The following is a 27,243-nucleotide window of genomic DNA, read 5'->3' as shown; positions in this document are numbered from 1 at the left end:
GGTTAAGTGGGGTGTGGGTGAATGGGGGTCTGTGTGTATGGCAATCTGTGTGTATGGCAGTGCGAGGGAGGTATGGGTACATGTGTATGGTGGGATGTGTTTGTGGGACTCACCCTACGAGTGAACACATACACACAGTATCCCTCTCCCTCATTCCTCCCTCTTTCCCTCCTCCCTTCCTACTATTATCAGTGCCCCATGGAGTACCTTGATGAAGACACTTCTTCTCCGGAGCAGATTCCCTGAGTGAAAACCAGAACCATCTCGCTATATTCTGTGCTGCGTGTGGTTTCTAAATTGCAGGCTACTGCAGCCTAGACTCCCCCATGGTGAAGGGTGACAGTCCTGACCTCCTGTCATTTACGGACGAGAAACTGGAACCAGCTTTGACCACAGTTGGCAAAAGACATAAACCTGCCTGTTTGCGCAGAACTCTCATTTAATTAGGATCAAGTCCACAGCTAAGAAGACCGACATCACTGGAGGTGGAGGAGTCAGAGACAGCAGGGAGAAAAGACCTGTTAGCTGATTCAGTTGATCTTCCTAACAGTGCAGGATTGTTTTGTTTAGTACTGCGGGTGTTTTGTTCAGTCCTGCTTTAAAAATCCCAAGCAATGAACTTCCACCCCTTGCCATGGGAGAGACAGCTCTGCACCCTGGTACTTCCTTCTGCCCAGCAGTTTTCCCTGATAGTTGGTCTCAATCTTCCCATTCCAACTTCCATCCTATCGCTCCCGGATTATGTATCATCCTAAATAATTCCCCTCCAGCTTTGGTGATTACAGCCTTTGGATACTTGCAGGTTATTATGATGTCTCCTGCTTAGCCAAGCTAGACGCATTCCACTCTTTCAATCTTTCCCCAATCCCTACAGCCCCCTGAATTTTGTATTTTGCTTTATTTGAACTCTCTCCAATGTCTCAGTATCCCTCAGATAATGTGGAGCCATGTTCCCAGTACAGTCACTCCAGCGCTACGTAAAGCAGAATTCTTATCTCCTGGCTTTGCAACATGATGCACAAGAGAATGTGTTTGAAGAATACAGTTTAATAAAGCAGTGACAAGAGAAGTCGCTGGTAAAACCAGCCCTGCACTGTTTGTGTGGGTGGGACCCATTAGTCTGCCTTGCCAAGGATTATGAGATAGTCTCATTAAAGCTAAATCATGCATTGTATATGGAGAGACAGATCAGAAAACGTACCGAAAATGTCGAGAGAAACTCCGGTCCTTTCCCATTTGCAAGTGTGACAGGAACAAAAGGGAGACTCTTCCGATCCGTGTAAAGATGAGATACAGACTAGGATCACGCCCACAACATGCTCCAATCCAAACAAATACAAACCGCACGCCAGCCGGTGCACCCCTGCCACTTGACACCCCCTCGGTGCGGGGGGATCTGTATCCAGATGGAGTAGGTTTGCCTGGGAGCAGTACCTGGGATGACACTGCCTCCCCTTTCTTGTTGCCTTGTGCCTCGCTCCCTCTGTCCCAGAGCTCCAGTTTTACCACATCCTGAATTCCTCCTGGTTCATCAGTTCTCCTTTATAATGTCTGCGTTGCTTCCTCTCGTGCCCAGCGGGTTGAGAGATGCACCTGCCAGTGTCCCCCCCAAAGCAGCTATGAAGCCTCCTGCCTCCTCTAAAGCCGCAGCCCCAGTCTCAGTCTCCAACTGGAACTACAATCTGGCAGCATCGCTAAGCCGAAAGGAGGGCACTGCTCCTTCCTGAACTCCGGAGGGATGCTTCTGATAGTGCTAATTAGTTGACTTCTAAAGTGTTTCTGTTTAAATTACATGCCATGATAATGGGTGAGAAATCTTAAAGGAAAACAGCCACCAGCCTCCCTGGGTTGTTTCTGTTTTCAGACTCATGTGTTGGTGAGTCAGAGCCATTGTGTCTCAGGTGTGGGTGCTGAGGCCTCCAGGCTAGCGGGGCATGGGTTCAAGCCTCTCCTGGGATGTGCCCTCGTGCCCAGCCCCACCGGTAGAGGATGTATCACTAGACTGACCCTCTTCATGCTGCTCTTCTTTTCCCCCTCCCAGCCACATGGCAATTCTCCCTCCCTATGGGCCCCGGCCACAAAACAGTGATAATGGATCACACCCGCTCTGTTCCAGGCCCCTCTTCCAAGCAGGGAACAGGAAACTCCCTGTGCTTCTGCTCATCCGCACCAGGCCAGCAAGGCAAGTTCATGGATGCTGCGTGCTCAGAAAAGCCAAGTCACGCAGTCCGAGCGCATTGCTTCCTCTCACCTTCTCCCCAGGCGGTTGCAGTGATACCAGCACCAGTGTGGGCAAGAGAGCAGCAGCATATCTCCACCCTGCTCTGCCCAGGCTGTTCTCTTTGTCCAGGCCCTGGGAGGCACCGCTGACTCCATCTCCTGGCACAGGGTGCTCTGCATCTGCTAAGACAGAGCTTTTTATCTCCTCCTCTCCCTCTTGTCTTCATACCAGCTCTCCCCTGCCCCTGCAGACAACCTTTGGGCCTCCTCTGCCACCATCTCAATGCCTGACTTCCACTTCCCCAAGAATCCTCCCTCCATTCTTCTCATGATCAGCAACCCCCAGAACCTCTCCCCCAACCCTCGCCTGCTTTTCCATGTCCTGCTTTGAGCAGCTTGTGTAACTCAGGGCCAAAGCCAGCTCCTCCTCACACAAGTATTCCCAGGCACAGCAGTCCCTCTTCTGATGTGCCTGAGCCTTCGCTGCTTTGCATCTTGCTGCGTCCCTTATGGGAGGTGCAGTGCACTATAAACCCAGTCCAAGAGGTGTGAATGAGGACACCAAGTGCCAGGCAGTGGCAGCTTGCGGAGATGAGCGAGGAAAGCTAGAGTTGGCCCTTCGTCTGCACCATGCCAAGCCAGTTCTGCAATACTGGCAAGTAAAATCTTTACTATTCAAAAAACCAAATCCCTTCATTTTAATAACTGCTCAGAGCCAGGTTCATTTTCTCATTGAATAAAGAAGGTAACATGCTTTCCTCAGCTGTCCATGTAAAAGATTATCTGCAGGTAGCTGGGACGGCAACAAAAATAACAAGGATCTGTTTTATCACCACAACTAGTATAAACCTGACCTTCAGCCTGTCAGCTGCGCAGGGAAACACATTCCAGGGAGGATTAAAATACTGAACTACATTTGGATTACATCTCTGTGGTACTGTATAAACTACTACCAGCCCGGAGAGATGCCTTGGCCTTAGGTACCCCGCCATGTTCAAAACCACCTATTTGTACAAGGGTCTTTGCTACTGGAGCAATGCAAGAGGAGCTCAGGTTAGGAGCGTGAACAGTTTTGGCTAAAATCTAACGCACTTTTTTCCTATTTTCACCAGTTCTGGGGTTTCCCTTGATCAGACTCCCTTGTGGACTGTGAGCAGGCTCAGTCCTGGGTCCCCTGCACTAGTCCACTGTTACAAATTCAACCCAGCCAGTGCTGCAGGTGACAGTTCATGTCTTTAAAATAAAACTCAGGACTGAAAACTAATCTGCAAGAGAACTTCTGCAGATCTCGAGTTCTGAAACGTTCTCTTCTTCCTAAACCTGCCCTTGGGGCTAAATGCGATTTGCCAGCAGCCACTTCATGTTCTTCTTGCTCAGCTCCAAGTGGATCTTTGGCTGGTCCCACTAGGTTTTCACAGAACGGAGTCAGCAGAAGATGTGTGCATCCTGTGTCAAACAGTGGAAGCATCCAGGAACACTTCCAATGGTGTCATATAACATCAGCATGGTTTGCCTTTGCATCACCATGAGATCATGTCTGTCTATGGTACCATTCCTCAAGAGGCAGATTCTGCATATGATATTGCTTCACCCCCTGCAAAGCGGAGGCTGTACCACAAGGTACCCTAGAGAGCTTAAAAGGGTTTATGGGAGCTCCTATTTGCAACCGCATACTATTAAAGAGAGCTGAAGTCCCAGAGCTAGCAGGCCTCTAGCCCAGCATTTTAATAGACCAGTAGTTCAATACAGCAATGTCCCAAACCTCACAGCTGCCAGGGGTGTTCTCTCTTAGTTTGCCCAGGGACTAACCCAGAATCACAGAAATATACTGCCCACCCCCGGGAGAAAAAGGACTGGAGAATCAGCAATATTCACACTTGGAATCAGGCCATTGACATCAAACCAGCCACCACCATGCAGGAACACCAGGGCCTCTGCAGAGCAAGCTGTGCACAAGAAGGAGTTGCAAATGGAAATTATAACTTCAGCATTTGTGACAAGTGCAGAACTGTAATTTTCACACAATGGAGTTTTGTGTGCACCAGACTATTATCCCCTTATATAGACAGCTCCATAATTGTTCCTTTAGCCACAGATGTTTTGCAGATGTGACCACCATGTTCATGAAAGTGAAATGAAAGCACTTTTCCACCTGAAAGCGAGTTCTGGCTTAGGTCATATTATGCGATAGCCATCTGTACACCATGAGTGGCTGAGGACAACAGATGACAGTAGGTCGAATCCTGAATTCTTAACCAGGCTTTTCCAGATCTTTACTTGTGCAAAGCTGTTTGAAATCAGCCAGAACTTAGGCAAAGGCTCAGTGTAAATGGGATCTGGTACCCTCAAGATATTAACTGATAAGCTCTAAAGGGATCATTAAGATCATCTAGTCTGACTTCGTAGAAACACCAGCCCAAGAGTATTATACAGGAATGCCTGTGTCAAGCCCATACCTTCTGGCTGATCCAGTCCTGACTTTTCAGAGAGAGATGCCCAGTCTTGACTCAGAAGCACAGGGATGGAAAGGACCAGTCGGTCACCAAGTTTCGCGCCCAGCTCTCACAGGCAACTGGACCATGTAGCTCCTTTCAGGCAAAGACAGCATTGCAGGATCCTCCAGTGCCTAAGAAACTGCACCTTATCACCAGTCCAAAAGTTTCTAGCCACTGCTCCTAGCCATTGGATTTTGTTCGGCCTTTGTCTGCTAAACTGAAGAGCCCTCCATGATCAGGAAACTCCCCATCCTGTAGATGCCCATAGACTATGATCAAGTCACTGCTTATCTGTCTCTTTGGTAAGGTTGGAGTGAGTGTTTTTAGTCCCTCACTGAGATCTCTTAAGACCTCAAATGATTCTTGCAGCTCCTTTCTGGATCCTTCCCAGTTTTCAACATTGTCTGTGGCATATGGGTGCTCACACTGGACACAAATGCCATCTACAATGGGAACCCCCCTTTCTACTCCTGGGCAATACGTCCCTGTTTATAATATTGAGCAACTGCATGAGCTCTGTTAGCCAGAGCAGCAAGTGGAGAACTCCTGATCAGCGGGTTAGCCATCCTCCTTCTTGCACCTTCTATCTTGAAAGGCCCTCAAAGCAGTTTTCAGCCTTTCAGTGAGTCTGACAGCCGGGCACCCTCAGCATGGAAAGGGGCTGCCTTCTTCTTTTAGAAACCCCAAATCAGTCCTTTGAGGAAGGGTGGGTGGGGAGGAGAATAACTTTAGCAGTTACAACTACAGAAGGAATTCAGGAAGGCAAAGTCTGGCAGCACCAGGTTAGCTGTGTAAGATGCACAGTGCTGCACTATGTCTGAGGTAGTTCATCAATACAGCACAGCCCTGTTTTCCCATTGCCCAGTACCTGACAGCATTACAGCCATGTGGACAGTTGGAAACAAAAACACGGGCCCAACACTCCCCTCTACTCCAGCTGATTCCTACTGTCTGGTATAAGATAGCATAGAGCGCTCCCACCCGGCCCTGAGTCCTTGTTAAATGCTATGAAAGGCCAAAGCGAGGTTTGCTGCACCATGGAGAAGTGATGGGAGAAAAAGTTAATTTTTTTCACAGCCAGTAAAACTGATCTCGTGTGTACTTATTGACTTAGATAACTAGCCTAGGTCTGTCAAGAAGGCATCGTGGTCAGTGTCTAAGTAAGAGAGAAGGCACGTCCAGTGCCGTCACACTTTTTAGGAAGAAATATTCATCTGGGACTTCTTCCCTCTCTGTTTCCTCTTGCTCCCTCTAGTCCTTCTGCACAGGGGCAGAGGCCCACACAAGTCCCAGTGCAGCGAAGACCAGTACTTGTTCTGTGGTCATGGTCCCTGCCCCCAACATTGAGGATGACTGTGTATGATTCACTTTTGAGTCCCTGGATTTTGCTCTGAGCATCAGAAGCAGAAGGACTGGCTTCCCTCATCCTGGGGCTGGTGTATGGCTGGTGTGACATCCCTGCCCCAGACAGCTGAGGTCATCTCATTAATCCCTTTTGCACAACTTCGCACTATGCCGCCTTCTGCTCAGAGAGCTATCCATCACTGCTCAGGCATCGTCTCTCAGAGCAGAAGGCCAGCCAGAGCTCCCCTGGAGCCACAGGAACACGCTGTGTTCATTAGCAGGTGACCTTCCCTATTAATAGATGGGAGGTGGGTCCCTGGGGGGCTCTCACTTGTCACTTGCATGAGCTCCAGACTCTGGCAGGAATCCGCAGAGAGGGACACGGGCTGGGAACGTGCCTCTCGGCTACTGATGCTGATGTAACCTTCTGCTCACGTAATTGAATCCATTCAGATCAAGTGGCTTTGTCCTTCCACTATGAAGGGTGACTCTGCTGGTCCTGCTGAGAGGCAGGGACACAGCGCTGAAACACAAAAGGAGCCAACAAATTCCAAGATCGCTCGGTACCATTCACAAACTGCAGTCTTGCTCCGAGGGACAAGGGCTTGCTGGTCCCATGCTGCAGGCTGGCCCCGGAGCCCAGTGACCGCTGCCCCTCCCTGCTAGCCGCACACATAGGCTGTGGCCCATCTCCCCTTGCCCACAGGTTACCAGGAATGTTCTGTGAACACTTGCACCCCATGGGCTAGACCACAGGGTCTGTACTGATGACTTTGCTTCAACCTCTCAGCAGGGGCTACAATGCAATCCAAAGGAAAACTGCTTCCTCCACTGCAGGCTGCCGCCAAAGCCCTGGAACCACCTTCTCCAAGTCATTTTGTAGTGCTCTGCTTAATTTCCTGCCTCTCTCTCGAGTCTGGGCTGAGCTGAGCTAGCAGCAGCTGCAGACCAGCTCACTGCAGCCATCAGGAGATCAGAAGAGGGGCGAGGGGCTACTTCTGCAGACAGTGTCCTTCATCATCCTCCCCACATCACACCTGCCCGCATCGAGGCCCTATGCTGTAGCAACCTGCATCTGGAACCACACAGAAATCCCAGATCAGGAGGGAAGAGGCTGGCTGGGATCATGCACCTCCATGGGTTGTTGCACTGAGTCTGGGCCACAGCAGGCGACTGTGTGCTTGAATTCTGTGGACTGCCTGGGGCCACCCCAGCCTGTAGAAAACCTGCCCTTCATGGGGAACCAGTGCTGCCAGGAACCATCCCCAACAGCTGACCCACATGGCTTGCAAGACAGAAGCCAGCCAAGAAGGGCTCTGCGAGGGTTGTGTTGCACGGGGGATGTTTTGGCCCAGTTCATGTGCAGAGCATGAAGCCAGGAGTGCAGGCTGACTGGCTCCCCTCGTCTGTTCGGCATGTCCTTGCCACCTCGCTGACACTGGTCCCTGCAGGCAAGTGCCACTTTGCTGGTGAAACCGAGCATCTGCTGTCAGCTCCCACACACCACTTTGCCCAGCACCTTTCTCACTGCCATCTGCAGCTCCTTCTGCGCTGCTTCCCGCTATGCCCCACACACTGACTGAGCGCCCACAAGGGCTCCCTAGGCTTGTGTTTCCACTGATCTGCCCCTGCATGGTCATTTGACCAGAAGCAGGGTTAGCAGGGAAGATGGCCTTGGACCCCAGAGGACTTCTTGGTGCAGTCCAGGGGCCAAAAGTGTAGAAAGGGGCCATCACTGATCCAACCATCCTGAAAGGGCAGGGATCCAGAGCCAGGATCTTACCTTCAGGCAGCACAAAAGAGCCTAGAAATAGTTCCCACGGGAGACCTGGAGGGCTCCTTTTCTCCAGCTGGTGCATCTGGTGTGACAGGGCAGATGGGGGTGTGCGAAGGCGTATCCAGACCATGTAGTTATCTGACAATCACCATGTGGCCTAGCAGTCCCTAGGGCCTGTTTCTGCCCGTATATGCTCTGAATTACACCAGGGCCAGAGCAGTCTTTGGTGGCTCAGGAGGAATGTTCCTGTGACTAAGGGTATGGACAAAGGCACAGGACAAGGCACTGCCACACATCAGCCGTCCATGGGCCCACTTTTACCTTACAGCAAGGGAAAGCTAACCCACGTAGTCTGTTCCTCAGTGCCAGGGGGGCACTGTAGCCCTGTCATAGAATCGCTTTGTGACCTTGGCTGCGGGAGGTAACCTGCCAGTTCTTGCAGCTGTAAAATAACAATTTCCTCCCTTGCAGCAGAGCTGGGAAGCATAACTCATTTATACTGACAGAGCCTGCAGAAGCCTTTGGGTGGAAGGTGCTTTGAAGGGAAAAGGATGAAAGCTTGCACCGCAGCCCTTTGCCAGGTTTGCCTCTGGTCAGCCGTTCGCCAGCAGACTCGCACCAGATGAGAGCCGCTTTTGCAAAGACTCAGACATCAATAACTCCTGCTCATGTGCCGTCCTTTAATTCCTGTCTACATTTAATTCATGTCCAGCCAGAAGCGGATCACGTGCAAGCACACATGAGCACCGGGTGTTGTAAAGCCCCGGGGCTTAGCAGCCCCTTATGTGCATGTTGTGTTGCCATTTACACTGGCGTGGAGCAGCTGGGAAAAGCCAATGCTGGTGTGAGTGCTGAACGCAGTCTGCTCAGAGGCACATCATGGCACAACACACCAGGAAGAGGAGAATCTGAGGACTGGAGCCTGCTGTTTTTCTACCAAACATCTGACCAAACAGAAAAGCCAGGCAGGGGGCCTGGTTCCACTCTCAAGCTCACTGGAGAGCAGAGCAGCCCTACTGAGTGCAGCAACATCGTTCTGGGTTCACAACAGTGTCAGCAAGAGGAGGGCACCGCTCAGGACAAGCGGCCCTATGAACCGGAGCGGAGCGGAAGAAAAGGAAACCACTCAGTTGGTATCTGCAATCTGGAGGCCTCAAGGTGCCTTGAATATGTGAATCACAGGCCCCAGGAACAGCTAAAGTCAGGGTGCCATCAGGTCATGTGGTCTGGCTGAAGTCTGTTTAGTACAGGACTCAGGGGACAAAGAGGCTTTATATCACTTTTGTGCTTTCTTGATACCTGGGGTGGGAGCCTCCAGGGGATGTTAAGTCATCCCCAGGGCCCCGCCAAGCTGGCTGTAATACCTGTGTGTGCTCCCAGATGCAAGCCTTGTGTCCCTGCCATAGCCAGCATCTTCATTACCCAACAGGGCTCTCAGGCAAACCTGTTCAGAACCAAACTGCAACCACTGGACCAGATGAGCTCAGCACTGGGGCTTGTTTGACAGTCACATCAAACTGGCTTCACAAGCCTTACATGGCTCTGTACCAGGCAAGCTTTGCATTGCAGCCAAGGATCTCTACAGAACCGGCCTCCTTCTCAGGGCCATGAGGGAGTACCTGTGGCCCTCCCACCAAAAGTGAAAAGCCTGGGACCAGTTTTCTTCTCACCACCCCACAGTAAAAAGCAACAGTGGAGAGTCACCGTGATGTGAGGCTGCTGGGACCAGGAAGACTCAAGCCTCTCACTTCAGCTTGCAAGGGGCCTGTATCAGAAGGGAGGAGGAAGACATCCGGTTTCATGGGAAGAAACCAGTCCAAGAAACTAGAGAAACGTGACCCCATGTCCCGCTCCAAGGAATGGCTGTGCTCTGGCACTGGGGCCATCAGAGCACGCTCAAAATGCTCTATTCAAGATATACTTGGTCTTTCACAACTCCTCAGTATGGAGCTGGCGCAGCAAGCTCAGCTTCTCAGGACTCTTTTGTTAAGAGAAAGTCAGAACGTGTTTTGGATTCAGCAATTCCTTTCCAATGCAACGGTTCCAGCTCAATTATAACATGTGACCACGCTGCAGGATTCTGTTATCGCTTGGGTCGGCCCGAGAAGACAGAGTAATATCTTGACCAGAGATTTCACACCTGGCAACAGTCGTCGTGATCAGTTTTAACTTTCTCAGAGTGGGGGACCTTGTATCACATTCACTCTTGCTGTCCCACTGCGGATGCTTTTCCTGGTGCCCTACTTCTGCTTTGGGGCAGTGCAACACATGTCTAGATATGCGATTAGCAATTCCTTTCTTTTCTTTTTTTTTTGGAGGGAAACAGACAAAAAGAGGCTTTTTCTCCTTTATCTCTCCCGCTGTTCACAGACTTGCACAGAGGATGTGCATGGCCTGGTAGAGGAGAGCACTTTGTTTAATTTGTAGTTCTAAATTCTCTACAAAATCAGCAGCAAGGAAGTGAGTGGCTCCTGCAGGGATATTGTTTCTATCTCTTGTAAGCAGCAATTCAGAGAGAGAAAGCGTCCATCATATCTCAGAGGAACAGAGATTTTGGGAGGGAAAAATATTTCAGGCATTAAAATATATAAATCTGGATGGCTGAAAAGAAATTTCTTACCCGGAGACTCACACAGATGGCTGGAAAATGCTACTACTGGCACACTCTCGGCGACTCCATTGCCATGAAAAACAAGCTGAGAAAAATAGATTGTGTTTGAACCATTATTAAAATGAACTGCAAGGAATTTCTTCAGTCACGGGAGACCCCCCAGTGGGCAGAAGTTTTTTTTTCTTCCAGAGATCAAAAGTGACTGTGATCAAAACAGCACACACATGCCCACCCTGCTGCCAGTGGGCACAGTCGGGGAGTGCGAGATCTGGTGGAAGGGTGGTGTTCTCCCTCAACAAATGCAAGATGTTTCAAAAGATGCACAGACCATTTACAAAGCAGAAAGTACAAGCAATGCACTGTGACTGAGCACAGAAGAAACCCAAGGCAAAGGCTCAAAGAAGGCACGGATAAAATGGAATCATCTACACGATGTCTCTAGATTTATCACCTAAAGAACAAATCTGCCCAGAGGCCAGGGGGAACAGCCCCAGAGAGGATCAGCACCCCAGTGTGCTCTACCGCGCATGCACATCCAGCCATTCAAGTCTCGTGTTTAAGGGACCACACAGACTTAAGTAGGGCAGGCAGTTAGACTTTGGTGAGAAGAAGCACTTACAAAACTAAAAGCCACGAGAAGGTGTCATCCTATGTTGTGCTGATGGGAGTTGCACATATTCATCATTGAACAACCCCAGTGAAAAGAGTTGTTTGCTGCATCTCAGAGTGACCAGAAATGAAACAGATGTGGCTGATGTTCACGGTCCAAGCCAAGAGAGGCAGAATGTGAACAAAGACCAGAAACAGCAAGAGGGAAACCAGACTGCTGAGGAATGACAGTGCTGTTAGCAGCCCAGGCAAAGAAGTCTGCTTCTAACGCACTGGGCTTTTTTTTAATTGCAAGTGTTCTTTTAAAGCAGCTGGAAAAAAGATGATTCAGTCATTCTGAGACGGCCTCCTAACGGTACCCTTCAGCCCGGGAGGCACTGCAGTGGCATTGCTGAGACTGCAACTCCCCAGGGGCTGGAAACAACTGAGAAAGGAGAGAGGAGCCGAGGCTCACATGCTGCCAGGGTCCCAGGGGGCCCCAAAATAATCTAAAGCACAGCACAGTCACCTTCTAATTTGAATGCACAACAGTCCCCCCAGCCCCAACACATACATGCGCGCGCACACGCGTGTTCAACAAGGAAGCATTCTCTGGCTTACAGCAACTGGAACCACTCTGTGAAAAGAACAAGCCAGACATTTCCAAGTGACTAAAGAATACAAAGCAAAAAGTTTCCCCTCTCTCCCTCTACTCCATAAGTCTCTCTGAACCACTGAGCCCCTGGTGACAGAAGCTCCCATATGCTGCTAAGAGTTAATTAACTTGCACAGCCTCAGGTGTCTGACAGTATCTGGTGCTGTCACTAGATTCCAGAATTAAATGGTTAAAAATCATCCCAGTTCCACCCACCTGGTCCCCTGGAAAGGTCTTGATTGTCACTTACCCAAGGCAGCTCATCTTTCCCTCTCGCTCCTCATCCTTGAACAGACCTAGAATTGTGCACTTTTACTATAGACACCAAGCATATGGGCAGGGGGACTGAGCACTGGGAGGACTTGGCACAGCATGTGCATTATCCCCGCTATCCACAACCACACGGATGGAGGAAAAGTCAGCAAATTAAAATCTGCAGGAGCTTAATTCTGGATAAATGGGTTGAAATCCATTTGAGCTTAAGAAAAAAAACCCTCAAGCTTGGGATGGAGAGAAGAGCAGAGGGCAGAGGATGCTCCGCAGACTGTCGATGTGACTGTGCACTGGATCGGGGGCTCCTCAACTATCCTGTAAACAAACACCTTGCAGAAAATCGGTGCAATCACTGGGGTGGGGTTGGAATAAGGAGGGGACATGTGGAGCAATCAAAGGAGAGCCAGCAGCAGCAGCAGTGTCCCAAAAATAAATACAGCTAGTGCAGAGATCCAATCAGGCTACGGCAAGGGTTAGCAGCTAAACTGGGGATTTATAAGCTGCATTCCTTTACATATGGTACATGCCAGCGTGCAGAGAGCTGTGTTGCATTCAGAGGTGCAGCTTAGCCAGGGCAAGAATGTGCTGGGGATGCTACAGTCTGGAGTAGAGACAGGGGTGGAGGGGTGAGCCCCTACCCACCCTGCCACACACACAATGCACGGGCCCGGGAGGCCATACCAGCAGAGAAACTGCCACCATCTCACGGGGGGGGAGGGGAGCAGAGAGACCTAGTGAGCCCCCTGCATGCTGCAGAGTGGAGCTTGAGGGTTGGACAGGGAAGTAGGCTGTGGATCCACAGACCTAAGCTTTCCAGTGGAGAGGGTGCAAGGACCCCCACTGCCATTCCAGCTCATGGCCTGTGACAGTGGCCTTTGCTCTGCTCATCTCCAGCACAGGTAGAGTAGCAGGAAAAGCACCAGTCCCTCTGCTCCACTCCACCCTGACCTGGAAACCCACCTCCTGCTGGCTCAGTGGCCCCCTCAGCCATTGGCCTTTTGCCTGCGGCCCCTGGCAAGACAAGCCTCTGCTTCAGGTTGGCCTTCAAGGCAGAGGGAGAGTGGCTTCCTTAAACATATTTGCAAACAGCTGGGGACCTGACAGAAAGGTAACAATCCTTTCACTGGCTCCATACGCTTGGCCAGGAACGCTTGCAGATGTGACAGGCCAGCTGTGCTGGGTGGATTGCCTTTGCCTAGTCTGGCAAGGCTGAGTAAGGGCTCCACGTGCTTGTCTAGGAACAGACCCATCTCCAGCAAGGAGTTCTTTTCTGCCAAAGACAGTCTTGTCTAGCAAGCTACCACCAGAATCCAGCCCCTTTGTGTCACCTGGGTGGTGCACAGGAACCAGAGCAGACCCTGAATCCAGCCCACAGAGTCAGCCTGGCAGAGGCAATTGATTCACTGAAAAAAAAATCAGCAGGGGCAGCTCAGACTTTACAAAAGGCAAGAGACATCAAATGGCTCATGCTTCCAGCAAGGCATCTGGGAAAGCAGAAACTTGATTTCCTTGCACTTGGCTTCTTAAGCAGCATTTTCTCTCCGATTCATTTCATTAAGATTAGATGGTAAGTCTCTGCCCTGAGCTAAGTATTTCATTCACATTAAGCCAAGATTAGCTTCCCGACACACTGAGCCTCCTTGCCCCAGCCTCAGTCCTATCCTTTCACACCAGGGCACGGGGAACGATTAAGGGCTTTTTTTTAATCAGTTATTTTCCAAGGCACAAGAAACATAATTTGAAGCTGCCTTGATGGCTTCGCCCTTTTGGGGAATCAGATGCTGAGCAGTGACAGTTCTGACTGAGCCTCAAATGCAGGCATTATCATCAGGAGAGTCCATAGGGATAGTGGCTCTCCTTGACTTCAGCCCCTGCCGAGACATGCTGTGCATCCTGAAATAAGATGAAGAGGGAGGGAAACCAAGGACTGGCACCACTCAAAGGGCTTGGAGGTCCAGATGGAATCAGCACACAGACGTTCAGAAGCTTATTTAAATCCCTCATATGGAAAATCCTACAGTGGTTCAGAAGGATAAAGACAAAAGACCTCTATAGAAGTGACTTGAACCCCTTATAGCATTTATCAGAGAATAAGATCTCTTCTACAGTTATTTTCCCCTAAAGTTCAGGTTGGGGTGAATTTAGGTGAAGGCTGAGCAGGTCATCCTTTAATCTCTGTTTTATCCAGGCTGAATCGCTTGCAGACAGATTCTCTTGTCTGTCCTGACACCCCATAGGATTTCAGTCACTTATATTTTGCATCCATGTTTCTGTGTGCTTTTAGTCATGGTGACTCTCAACAGCTGGAGAGCAATTTTCACAACGGGATCTCAGAGCACCTGACAAAGATGGGTAAGAATTATTGTACCCTGTTTGCCAGTGAGCAAGATGTGGCCAGAAAGATGAAATGATGTCTTCAAAGTCACGGAGCAAGTCGGTGGCAAAGCTCAGGATACCACTCAGGGCTCCAGCTGGCTTGCACACTGAAAGAACCCAGAAAGGGACAGCCACAGCTGGACATCTCCCACTACACACCCCCAAAGTGAAGAAAATTCCTCAGCCCATAAGCTCCTTTACTGGACAGTTCAGTCATGTCCTATGTGTGTACACTGTCCCGTACCCGAGGGCCTGGACTGAAACAAAAATAAGAGTCCATATCTTGTAATGTTCTATCTTATCTTCCAGTCAAGGGTCTTTCATAGATTCATAGATGTTAGGGTTGGAAGGGACCCCAGTAGGTCATCGAGTCCAACCCCCTGCCCTGGGCAGGAAAGAACGCTGGGATCAGACGACCCCAACTAGGTGCTTGTCCAGTCTCCTCTTGAAGACCCCCAGGGTAGGGGAGAGCACCACCTCCCTTGGAAGCCCATTCCAGATTCTGGCGACCCTTACTGTAAAGAAATTCTCCCTGATGTCCAACCTAAATCTGCTCTCCGTCAGTTTGTGGCCACTGTTCCTAGTTACTCCAGGGGCGCCCTAGTAAATAAAGCATCTCCTATTCCCTGCTGACCTCCCCAATGAACTTATAGGCAGCCACAAGATCACCCCTCAGCCTTCTCTTGCGAAGTCTGAAGAGATCTAGGTCCCTCAGTCTTTCCTCATAGGGCCTTGCCTGCAGGCCTCTGACCGTACAAGCAGCCTCCTCTGAACCCTGGCCATGTTGTCCACATCCCTCTTGAAGTGTGGCGCCCAAAACTGGATGCAGTACTTCAACTGCAGCCTGACCAGTGCCGCATGGAGGGGAAGCATCACCTCACTGGACCTGTTCGTCATATGCATCTGCTAATGCATGATAAAATGCAGTTAGCCTTATTGATCATTTCATCACACTGACAATTCATGTTCATCTTGGAGTCAACTATGACTCTAAGATCCCTTTCTGCTGCTGAGAAGGTCATCCCCCAGCCTGTAAATGTGTTGGTGGGTCTTTTTGCCCAGGTGCAGCACTTTGCACTTGTCTTTGTTGAACTGCATCCTATTTCGTTCTGCCCATTTTTCCAACCTGTCCAGATCTGCCTGGATTCATTCCCTACCCTCTGGTGTGTTAACTTCACCCCATAATTTGGTATCATCTGAGAACTTGGCCAGGGTGCTCTCCATGCCCTCGTCGAAGTCACTGATGAAGACATTGAACAGCACTGGTCCAAGGACCAAGCCTAGCGGGACTCCACTGCCCACATCTTTCCAGGTCAATATTGACCCATCCACTACCATTCTCTGGGTGAGACCCCTGAGTCAATTTGCTACCACCTGACCGTGTAATCATCTACATCACAGCCTATCAGTTTATTTATGAGAACATAATGCGATACCATATTGAAGGCCTTCTTAAAGTCTAGGTAGATGACATCCACCTCGACTCCTGTGTCTAAGCATTTTGTGACCTGGCCATAAAAAGAAACCAGGTCAGGCAGGATCTACCTTCAATGAATCCATGCTGATTTCCTTTCAGCATTACTTCCCCTGCTGGGCTCCCAGAAATGTGATCCTTACTGATTTTTTCCCAGAGTTTTCCCAAGGATGGAGGTGAGACTAACTGGCCTATAGTCTCCCGGTTCCTCCCTTCTCCCGTTCTTGAAAATAGGGACCACATTGGCCCCTTTCCAGTCCTCTGGGACCTGACTGGAGCACTGTGAGTGCTCGAACAGCCCTGCCAGCGGCTCTGCTATGACATATCATGGACACCCCAGGAGGTGGGAGATGTCTCACAGATGGCACAAAGTGGAGTGACCTCTTACAGGGTCTCACAAAGGCCAGGAACAGATTGCCAGTCTCCTGCCATCCTATATTGGGCACTAGTCCCTGCTCCCCCCTCCTTTCCAAACCTTTCTGGATAAACAGCTAAGCACCCAGGCAGACTCCACATGGCAGGAGGCTTAGCTGGACAGAGAACAACATTCAGCTAAAGGTGACAAAATCCATGGTGAGCACCAGGAATAATTACATGGCAGTTACGGTTGCCTCGCCTTCAGCCTATAGGAGTGGCCCTGGCTGAGACTGGACACATCATTGACATGTGACCTCCTGCTTCTCGGTGCAGAGGAGCTTTATACCCTTCTCCCCAAGGTACAAAGTGCTTTGCCTTGGGTGCACAGTTTCTGAAGCAAAAGGAGAGTCTCTTCCAAGTTGCAGCCTACCCATTCCAACTGCTACCAGCTCAATGAGAAGCAGGAGTTCAGACACACAAGAGCTACTGATGAAAGGGAGCAAGTATGGAAGGGTCCAGGGAGGCTGAACACAGCCATAAGAGCCTGCCTCCTGGTCACGTCTCAAAGGGCGCCCGGCATTCCTGACTGCGTAGTGAATGCACATGGTACTGTGACCATACATCCACTGGCAACATGGGGTAACGCTGATGGGCAAGGCAGGTGAGACAGGCCGCAGCATGCATCACTCCCCCCACTTTGTGGCTCCCACCGCTACGGCTTCGGAGACCCTGGGCGCAGCGCACCGTTGTTATGGTAACGGTAATATCTTACAATTCCACTGATTAAAGCAGGAATTGGAAAGCCCGGCCCAGAAGGGAGCCAGATGGAGACCCGATTCCCTAATGACTATCATCCCTCACTGGCCATAATCCCCAGCATGTGTCCTGTGCAGTGGCAGCCTCCGTTGCACAGGCTGGGGCCTACCCTGGTTTTGATCACCACAGGGCCACTTCCCTAGTCCCGGTCATGCCTGGATTATGCTGGCAGACATGGGCGTTCAGAGTCCTATGTGTCGTGCATAAACCCCTACCTGGGCCCAGTGCCCCTTACAAACAAGCAGTGTAAAGTGGCTGCAAAGGAGGTGCACAGGGCATTTACAGTCATGGTCAGAGCAGCGTGAAATCCTTAGAGTAAGTGTCAGTGTAAACGAGAATCAGGCTCCCACTCTGAACACCTGAAGAGACTGGGCACTTGTGCAATGGTGTCTCCCCATGCCAGCCCCCAACAGCTGTATTGCAGCCTCCTCAGGCGACAGACGGCAGCTCAGACCAGGCTCTCTGTCTCTCACTGAGGAAAGGAGCTTCAAAGGCAGCCATTTTCCTGCCTAACCTTTCTGGAAGGCTTCAAGCTGTGCTAAAAGCACTGCCTCAGAGAAAACAATCACTGTGACTGTGAAAGAACCAGCAGGTGGGGAAAAGTTGGGTACAGAGCCCAGGCATGCACAGGCAGCCTGCGCAAGGTGTGCACACACCCACCAGCCTTGCATGTACACTCACATAACATATACCACCCTTGGTGCACAGGCACAAACACCCTGCACACACAGAAGCACAACGATGTACACCACATCCCCTTGTCACCCAGACCCAACAAACCTGCCACACACCCACATACACACATGGATGGGCAGGTAAGCAGAAAGCAGAGCAAACTGAGCTCTGGTATCTTCATACTTCACTGAAGACACTTCCTCTGTTTACTGATGACCATGCTTTCCTATCGCAGATCAATCGGAGAAAGGCTCTTGTTCAAGAATTAGGACTTGCTGCATGGAACAGAGCGCCTCAGTGATTACAAGCTGGCAGGGGGTTTCTGCGAGGATGGGAACTGCACTAATTATGCAGAGCCCGGCTCCCCACCGCCTTTGGCAGGGTGCCGCGTTCTGCACCAGCTGGGCACAGATGCAAGTGACAGCACAGGGGGCAAAGCAGGGAGAATCAAGCCAAGACAGACAGAGGTATGAGAATAGTTTGTGAGCTTCCTTCTCCTTTTATTTACTCTGGTGTAAGTTAGGAGAAACCTACTGACTTCTGTGCAGTTATGCCCAGGTGTCACTGGTGGAAGTGAGCAGAGAACTTGCCCTCAGAAGATTTTAAAGGGCGCAGGTACCTAGATGAGACCAGGACCATTTTGGGTAGCGCAGGGAGTGAGGCCTCCAATGATGGTTGAGACCCCCTTAAGCAAAGGGGGATCTAAAACAACTTCCTTGCTGGTGAGATGCGCAGGTCAGGGAAGAATCTCCCAAGGCTACTGGACTCAGGCAGTGCACCAACCTCTCACTGTGCACTTGTATCTACCCACTACTGAAGCCTGTGGTCTCTATAGTGATTGCTTTGGATGTCAGTGTCCAAACAGCTAGGCTGGGGTCTCATGAATCCAAATCCTTCTCCTGTCACTCACAAGCCCTCTCTCAAGGTACTAATGGTGCCCTGGTCTCTCCTGCTGCTTTCCTGTGGCACACTGTAGGGTTTTGGGTGGTAAGGGGTTGTATTAAAGACCCTAAGCTCATCCTGGGGTGCTTTGGGCTGTGACATATGTGAAGGGACAAAGGAGATATTCTCGTGAACCATTCTGGACAAACATCATGACACAATTGCCTGGAATCACTGGGGGCAGGATGACCCTTCCAGTCCTCTGTTCAAAAGTAATTCTCAGCACTGCCTCCCACAGCAGGCAACGTGTTCCTGCATTGCACAGGGGTTAAAATGCCCCATCTAGCAGAGGACTGGAATGCTAGTCACTGGTGGCCAGATCAGCCTCTGCACCCAGTGGTTCCCCTCCAGAAAGCAGCTCAGTCCTGTGAATAATCTGTCCTTGCGCCATGCTGAGTAAATCTCAGCTGCACACTGACTTCCCCTGATCCTATCTCAGCTCAGGTGGAAGTTTGCTGCCCTTGGCGGGAGTGAAGATGGGATGGTCTCAGTTAGGAGCTTGCCTGCAAACCTGACACTTTCCAAATGAGGAAGGTAAAAGGCTGGAAGAAGGAGCTACTGGAATGCTCTCTAATTACAGCCCTTGAGCCATCACGCACGTGTAGTCACCCCATGTTTTAATCACCAGCGGATCATGCAATCATTACTGAGAGCTCCATACCTGATGTTGTCAATGAGGAGCTGGTGGGACTCACTGGTGAGAATCATGGAGAGGGCATAAGCCAAGTACTCCACCTTCCGCTCAGCTGCGTATTGCTTCAAGATCATGAATACCTTCTCCTTCACCTCTGGCTGGCCACCCAGGATTTCATCCACCTGTGTGGGGGAAGGAACAAAAAACATATGAATGGAGGGAGACACTGCCAGAAAGCTCAGCAGAAATAAAATCAGCAGCAGCACATTCATTTATTTATAATACACGGACCAGTCAGAGAAGGGGAAACAGTCTACTCAACCCCCCCCCACAAATTGCAAATGATTGTGGCAAAAATCCACAACTCCCTAAGACTCCACAGCTGTCACTGTGTGGCATGCTATCGTCTTGGAGAACTCTACAGCAACCGCAAGAATAGAAATCCTACTGCTCCAAATGCACAGATTTCCCACGCATGAGCTAAAAGAGAACTTCCTTGTGGTGCAGTCTGAGGACACAGCTGAACAATCCTGATGCCATGTTGCAGGGGGAACAGCTTGCACTGAAAACAGACCTTAAATCACCTCTTGGCCAGACTGTGACATGTCCTTGCTGTGAACTCTTGCAAAGCTGCAGAGAAATAGGAAGCTGAAGCCTGTGCAGTAGTGGAGTACATGGAAAAGGGCTGCAGTGAATCAGTGGTTCCCAGGCACTGGGACATCACAGGTGGGACATGAGGCTTTTGTGACTGGTTTCTAGAGCCCTCTCTTCCCACAACAATTAATAGCTTTTATGCTGGTATTCAGCTCACTGCCCTGCCTTCTTACCACCCATTCCAGCCTGCTGTGGAGCCTGAGGAGGGGGTCATGATCTTGGCACAGATTTGAGGAACCCCAAGCTCTACAACAAAATAGCACCGAAGGCATGAATCGGGCCTAGGAGGAAGAGCTGGGGACAAGGTCCCAGTCTGGTAACTCTACAGCTCCAGTTACGTTAGAAAGAAAGAAGCAGCTGGGCAAGCTGGTGTGTGGGGACCTTGCTCCTCCCTCAGAGATGATTCCAGGGAGTCCGCATGTGGGCAAACATCCTTCAGATTCAAGAATGCAGGAGTGATGTCCCCCGCACCCAGGTTGTGTTTGCCTTTCTATGGGTGCAGGGTCCTGCAAATCCAAGCAATGTCCCCAGTCTTGCAGTGTCTGGCTTCCAAACAGAAGTTAGCACCCACAGGCAGAGAGCTCACTCACCCTCTCCCTCCTGCGGAGTAACAGGGGTATCTGCCTTCCCTGTGCTCCCCAAACCACAAAGCACCTATGCCCAGTGGAAAGTAAAGTGCAACGTGCAGGGGGAGAGAGGCCTTTACAAGAAAGAGGAAGTCGCTGCCTCCTGGCGTGCGTTCCACTTTGAAGCTCTCCAAAGTCAGTGATCACAGGCCCTGGTAACCTACATCACAAACCACCAGGTAGTTGGCAATTTGAAAAAGCCATCATGTGACCACTTCTGAAATTCCCAGGAAGCAGCAGACATTTCAAGGTTATTAAATCTGGAGCAGTCAAGGCAGCCGTTCTCCAGCATATGCCTGCATCTCACTCCAGTCCCAGTGAAGTGGGGACAAAGAGCTGGGCATCTGCAGTGAGCCCAATCCTGGGGCTGTCCAGTTAAAGCTTTGCCAGAGCCAGATAGGACTTGGACCTGAAAGGAGAGAGTCCTGGGTGCCCCCAGGCTGCTGCAGCGCTACCCCAGAGATCTAGCTAGCTGGAGAGTCCTCTGCCTCCCTCCCTGCACAGAAACGTGGCTGGGAAAGAGACTGGCACCTCAGGGTAGCTGACCTGACAGCCTTGGAGCCTGAAGTCCCGGCTTATGCAGAGAATAGGTACAGGGTGGCTTATGGCAGCATGGACCTGCCTTGCTGTAGTGTATAACCCTGGCCAGAAGAGGCAAGGCACGTCCATGCTCTGTTGTCCATTCAGGCCTTGGCCTCTCTGCAGAGACCTGTCAAGGAGGGGGCCAAGTGTTACAAACTGTGATGTGGGCAACCCCCCTGAGCTACCTCCCAGACCCGGTGTACAGGGCACAGTTGCACAGTCCGGCAGGGACTACCTGCAATGTGCAGGAATGCAGTGCCGCCAGAAACAGGTCAGAGTCCCACCCCCAACTCATCCTCCCCACCCACCCTGGAGCAGGCCAGAGCAGAGTAGCAACCTAGGACCAGCTAAGGAACAGATCCAGAAGCAGGGCCAGCTGAGGGTTTGGGTACAGGCTCACAAACATCACAGGTCAGGAGTGAAGATGCTGCCAAGTCTGCTGCTTGCCCATCCCTCAGTAAGGCCTTCAACACTGAGAATCCAAGAGAGGAGGGACTGGAGCTCCAGGAGAGAAAAACCTCACATCTCAGGCTTGCAAAGCCCAGAGGACAGAGCCCAGTGCAAACCACACACCTCCTTACACCTCCTAACACAGGCCAGAGCCCAGACTGCAGTGGCACAGTGAAACAGCTGTGAGCTGGTGGTGCATCCTGGGTAATGACATGCTAATAAGCAGCATCCCCAGGCTCCCTCCTGGCACCTTGGACTGTCTTCCCAGCTCTGCCACCAGCAGCTGAAGTGCAGCCGAGTTTGCAGGTACAGCAGAGGGGAAGCACCCCACTGGGTTTCATTATTTTCTGCAGCTTGTCGAAAATTAAGCAACTTAAAACATCTAAGCCATTCTCCTCCCCTCCAGAGTGCTGTTTGCCAGCTGGGCCACGCAACTGCTCCTGAAAGGCAGCAGCCCACGATGATCGACAAACTCATTTACGTTCAGTTTCTCTGGGGCACGAGAAGAGGCTGGAGGCTAGCGGGGTGGGATGTCTAGTATGGAAGGAGCATGCTATGTTGGCAAGCAGCACAGGGTATCAGCATCACGTAAAGAGGTAGCAAGCACAGTGATGGAGCCATATCCAGCTCCAGTTTCGTGAATGTCCCCACTGACTGCAGAAATCCTTTAAGAAATATTTTCTGTGGTGCAGTATGAATGCACTGGTTAACATAAAATGAAGTGACTTCTCAGCCTTTCAACAATCCCCAGTAATCAGTGGGGATGTGTCTAACCTTTAACAAAACCACCTCATGAATCCTAAAATAAATGCATGTTCTTCTTCTTGTGTCTTTGTCATAAACTAGTTATTTTTCCAGAATTATGCACAAATGATAGCTCTTTCTGTTATTGTTCTGCATGTTGTACAGCCTTAATGTAAAGCCAGACTAATGGAGATTCCTCTGATACCTATGAATCACTCTACAAACATCTTCCTTTTTTGTCAGCATAGGATCAAAAAACCAGACCCCTGGTTATTTTCATAACAGCATTTTCTTTTAAATTTTTTTGAAATGGAAATGAGGAAGATTAAAAAATAACCGTGATCAAATTTATAATTAGCAAGAGGTGATAAGTTTGGGAAATTATCCACCGGGTAACTGTCAGGAACACAATAAAGATGTAATTACTTAGTTATTTTTTCCTTTGCTGCTAACATTTTTCAAGGATGGCAAGCTGAAATGTGAGCTACAGCTACCTGAAGCAGCGAACTGGCCATCCCGACTACTGCCTGACAGTTACTACCCTTTCATGAAGCTTGGCCATCCATAGTGCCTGTCCCTGGAGGATCTCAACGCTTTCTGCAAACATGCTGTGACCCTTCTCATTAAAATAGCATGATTATGCCTAACCTCCCTTCACAGATGATGAAGCTAATGATCCCTGCAGAAAGTGACTTGTCTGACCTCGCTTCCCAGCAGTGGGGCTGAGAAAAGAACCCAGAGAAGTCCCGATTCTAGCCTCACTAACACAGCTGTAAAGTAATGCAATTCTACTGACTTTATCAGGCACTCTGAGCTTACACAGACGCAACTAAGCACAGGATTTGGCATATGTTTCCTAATTCCCAAACTTTGTTTTAACCACAAGCCATCATGACCAACTAGGCTTCTTTCCCCAAAACATCCTCCATCTGCTTTTCGATAAGACTGAAAAAAGCACCCCTGAAAGCTGCCTCTGTGAGCCTTTCCTCTGCCTGGACTCCGGCTGGTTTCAGGCTGGGCTCAGGGGAAAGTTAGGGGGAGCTGTAGGTGCCGATCCTCCAAGTGTTACCTGGCTCTGTAAAAATTGTATGTCAAGAAAGCTGAGGCTGGCCAAGGAACCTGCAGCATTGCAGGGCTGAGTGGGCCCTGCCTTCTGCAAAAAAATGGCAAAAGAAGTACAACTCCACACTGTGGAAAGCAGGTAGATTAACAAATAGTGGCCAAGTGGCCAGGCATGTTCTGCTGTGTGTGTGTGCCGATACAGGCTCCTCCCCTGGCCAGGAAATGGCCTCCTCTACAGACACTTGTCCAAAACACATCTGGTTCCCAATACCGAAGTGTGCCTGGGATGACTGGTGGCTTTATATGACAGCCACATCAAAAGACTCATGGGAGCCACAATGATTCCACCAGCTGAGGATATCCTTATCAGTCTCTGCCTTTTGTGAGCAAATCCTGTGCTCTCAAGTAGACACCGGGGACCTCAAATGCATAAGAACAGATGTGTCGGAGTTCACTGAGCTCTGGGATCAATGACTGGTGCAGGGGAGAGGGGCACAGGTCTGCGTTACCCAATCTGCTAAGACACTGCTGTTCTCCCTGGGCAGAGCTCATTTCTGCCCCAGCCTTCCAACAGTCACCAGACAGCAGTCCCCTGACAGCCCCTGTGCCCAGCCCTGTCCCCTCAGCCCTACCTTCTTGCTGAATTCCTGGGCCTTCTGCTTCCTCTCCTGATGGATGGCGTCAGCGCTCTGGACAAATTCCCGGACGCTGCTGCTGCCCCATCTCTGCAGCCGCCCGAGACGCAGAAGCCCCAGTCTCAGAGCCTTCCCCTGGCAGGACTGGATCATGGCAGCAGCCACTTCGTAAAACTTCACCAGGAGCCCGTTGATCTCCAGCACGTAGTCCCCTGGCTTGATCCCACGCTCACAAGCAGGCGACTCAGGGACCACACTCTCCACTTGCAGGGGGCTGCCACTGTGACACATCAGGTTGAAGCCAAACTTCCCATCCGGGCCAGGCTTGAGGTCCATCTGCTGGATGCGCGAGACTACACCAATGCTGGGAGGCACGTTCTCACACTGCCTCGCCAGGCTGATGAGAGCTTCGCAGCTCATGGATGAGACTGGCTGCCCTTCTATCTCCAGAATCTGGTCTCCTGGCTGGAGGCCAGCGGCATGAGCACTGCTGCCTTCTTCCACCGCAAGGATGTAGCAAGGACCATTGCCGCTTATCTTAAACCCAAAAGCTTCAGGCCAGCCCTGGTTGGAAGTCGGCATGGTGGCAACTGGAAAAGGAGAGCAGGAGAAAAAGCAGTGAGACTGTTTCCCTACTGTAACAATGTCAGGTCTTGGCAATGTTATGTACATGGGAGACCTTCTGGCAGGCAGTCTGGTTTTCTCCGTGTTCTCATCCCTTTGGAAAAGAAATGCCCCTGAACAGGTGAGGAGATGCCCCCTTCATCCCACCCCACAATCTGCCCTTTATCTTTCCCATCTCATGGTCTTAGAGGCACCAATTTCATCAGCAGCCCGGAAACGAGCTGAACTGATGGAAAAGGCCAGGTCTTAACGCAGCGTGACCTGGTATTTAGAATGCATCAGTTCTAGGTCGGTCTACTCAGTTTGTTAAATGGCTGTGACCCAACCCCTGTGCTATGTGAATAAGTTAATTGTCATCCACCTGTGTACCAAAACCATCCTTTCATGTTCCTGGTAATGTCACGCTGGAAAACACAGCAACAGAATGACTCAACACTGGCTTATTGCAACAAACACTTCTTATCAGACAATAGCTACCAAAGCACGTGTACTCGTGTTGGCCAGATCCTCCCAAACCTGCTGCTGGGCTCCTTGCCTTGTACTTGCACTGGCTTGGCCAAGGCCAGGAAGGCCTGCAATACCTGATCCACAGATGGCACGCCAATGGGTTAAATCCAGCGTGTCAAGGGACTGTGTTCGAAAGGCTGGCTCAGAAGCAAGAACCAAGGATTCACCCCTGCTTCCAGGGAAGGGAAAAGCTGCTGTCGACCCAAGTGAGCAGATCAAGCCCTAAGGGAAGTATCAGGCCCAGCAGCCAGGCATGCTTTGTGGAAGAGGTGCATGTTTGAGGGGAAACAGGCACATTAGATCTTGAAGCTTATAACACAGACAAGCAGCCTCCTCAAAGCTCCTTCTCAGCTGCATTGGACCCACTACATAACTTGCATATACACCTTTAGTTGTCCTTGGCTATTCCTAGACAATCTGTGAGCTGACTTGCCTGCTCCATTTGATCCAGCTTTGGCATGGAGATGCTGTTTGTGCTCAGATCCATTTATTACATATTATTTAACACAGACAAGAAAACCATGGAGACAGAAAGTGGCTTGCCAGAAATGACTGGGCAAATTCCCTTCAGGAAAGGTATTAGTGATGATAATCGCTGGGCTCAAATATCATCACAGCTGCACTTTTATTTGTGCACCGTTCGGATTCAAAGGTCTCAACAGCGAACAAAAAACAAAGTCACAAGAACCAAGTGGTTTTAGGGAGGCCCCAGGCCTGGCTCCAAACTAGCCCCAATTGCAGCCCCTGCCCTGATGCAAAGGCACCCCCAGCTCACGTGTGTGCTGGGTCTGCTGGGATAAGCCAGAGCTAGAACAGCATCTGAACACATGGCTGCTCAGCCAAAGCCAACCTCTAAGACTCCACTGCTGGCTTCAACAACCCTGTATCTGCTGGAGGAGTCAGACATCCAATCGGTGCAGTTTGGCTGACACTTTCTTGACTTCCCCAAGCACCGATGAGGTTTTCAGGGACATTTGCAAAGGTGCAGAGGACAGTTTGGTGCCTAAATCCTACTGACAGCAGTGGGAGCTGGGTCCCTTACATCTGAAATTCATCCCTTCTGTATTATTTAAAGTCACCCGCCAGCTGTGCCTGTCTTTGCTGAGAACATAGAGGGTTTGGGTGTGCAGCGTAAAGAGAGTTCTGGATTTACATCCCAAGCAGCATTTCTGCCTTTGCATTCACAGCCATCTCCCACTCCAGCCTGTGTCCATCCCCTGTACGGAACATCCGTGTCACAGTTGCAACGGCATCACTGCAACTTACTTCCATCCTGTGACCCTCCCCACTCAGCTTCACTCTCCCACCCCTAAGCTCAGCGTCCAAGTGGTCTTTTCTTTTCTCCTCCAAGTCTGGAGGTGTCCTCCCCACACTGCTATTGTTTGGAATTCAGCAAGAAACAAGACTGTGCATCTCCTGTTATGGTCCAAGGAGATGAAAGACAAGTCTCTAACCTCCTGTCTTAGCAGGAATAACATGGCGCAGCCTGTTCCTGGGGAGACACCAGTGGGGGTGGAAGTGAGCAAGAGAGTGCTGCATTACTATAGAAACCTGTATTAATAATCAGAGTCTGGATCTACTGCTGCAAATAGCTCCTGTGCTGTGCTTTGAAGGGAACTGGGAGCATTATCTTGAAAGAACATATGAAAAGTACTAAAGAATAAGCAATAAATAAAGTTCTAAGGCTGGTGCTCTTGGCCTGTTATGTAGTGAACTCTGAAATCTGTTAATGCCAAGTGCTACACAAGAGCTAAGTATTATCCTGATTATGACATTAAAGGGGAAATGCATTCATCAGGATGTCCCCAACAGGTGTAAATGTCACGGAGGGAGAGGATGTGTACAGCACTGAAGCAAGCCTGGGAGGGAATTAATCACAGGAAGCAGAGGCTGAATGCTGTGCTGTAGAAGGATCTCCCTCAGTGAACAAGGACCGCAAAGCAGATAGCAGGACTACAGGTAAAGACAGACAGACGGAGCTGCTTGCAGTCTGAGACAGACAGACAGAGCTGCTTGCAGTTTATCTATTAAAAACAACACTAGGTACAGCCTTGGTGAGGATGCTGGAAGCAGCTGTGCCCTGGCTCCAGGGAGATGGGCCAGAAGACCCCCGTCTCTAACT

At 50.4% G+C, this 27,243-nt stretch overlaps 1 protein-coding gene across 1 annotated transcript in view; it reads right to left on the bottom strand.

Moving 5' to 3' along the window:
• Positions 1–27,243, bottom strand: part of GRID2IP (Grid2 interacting protein) — a 98,998-nt gene that overhangs the window by 65,088 nt on the left and 6,667 nt on the right. Inside the window, exons 2-3 of the mRNA XM_019512764.1 lie at positions 23,988–24,580; positions 19,265–19,419 (exon numbers count right to left, since the gene is read on the bottom strand). Of these exons, the coding sequence (XP_019368309.1) occupies positions 19,265–19,419; positions 23,988–24,580 (748 nt within the window). The remainder of the gene's footprint in view (positions 1–19,264; positions 19,420–23,987; positions 24,581–27,243) is intronic.

The sequence above is a fragment of the Gavialis gangeticus genome, unplaced genomic scaffold (genome assembly GCF_001723915.1).
Source record: "Gavialis gangeticus isolate Ggan-Ray unplaced genomic scaffold, GavGan_comp1, whole genome shotgun sequence".
In the NCBI taxonomy this organism is placed as follows: Eukaryota; Metazoa; Chordata; order Crocodylia; family Gavialidae; genus Gavialis; species Gavialis gangeticus.
Note: the sequence above shows the minus strand (reverse complement) of the source record. Positions and strands in the feature narration are given on the sequence as shown.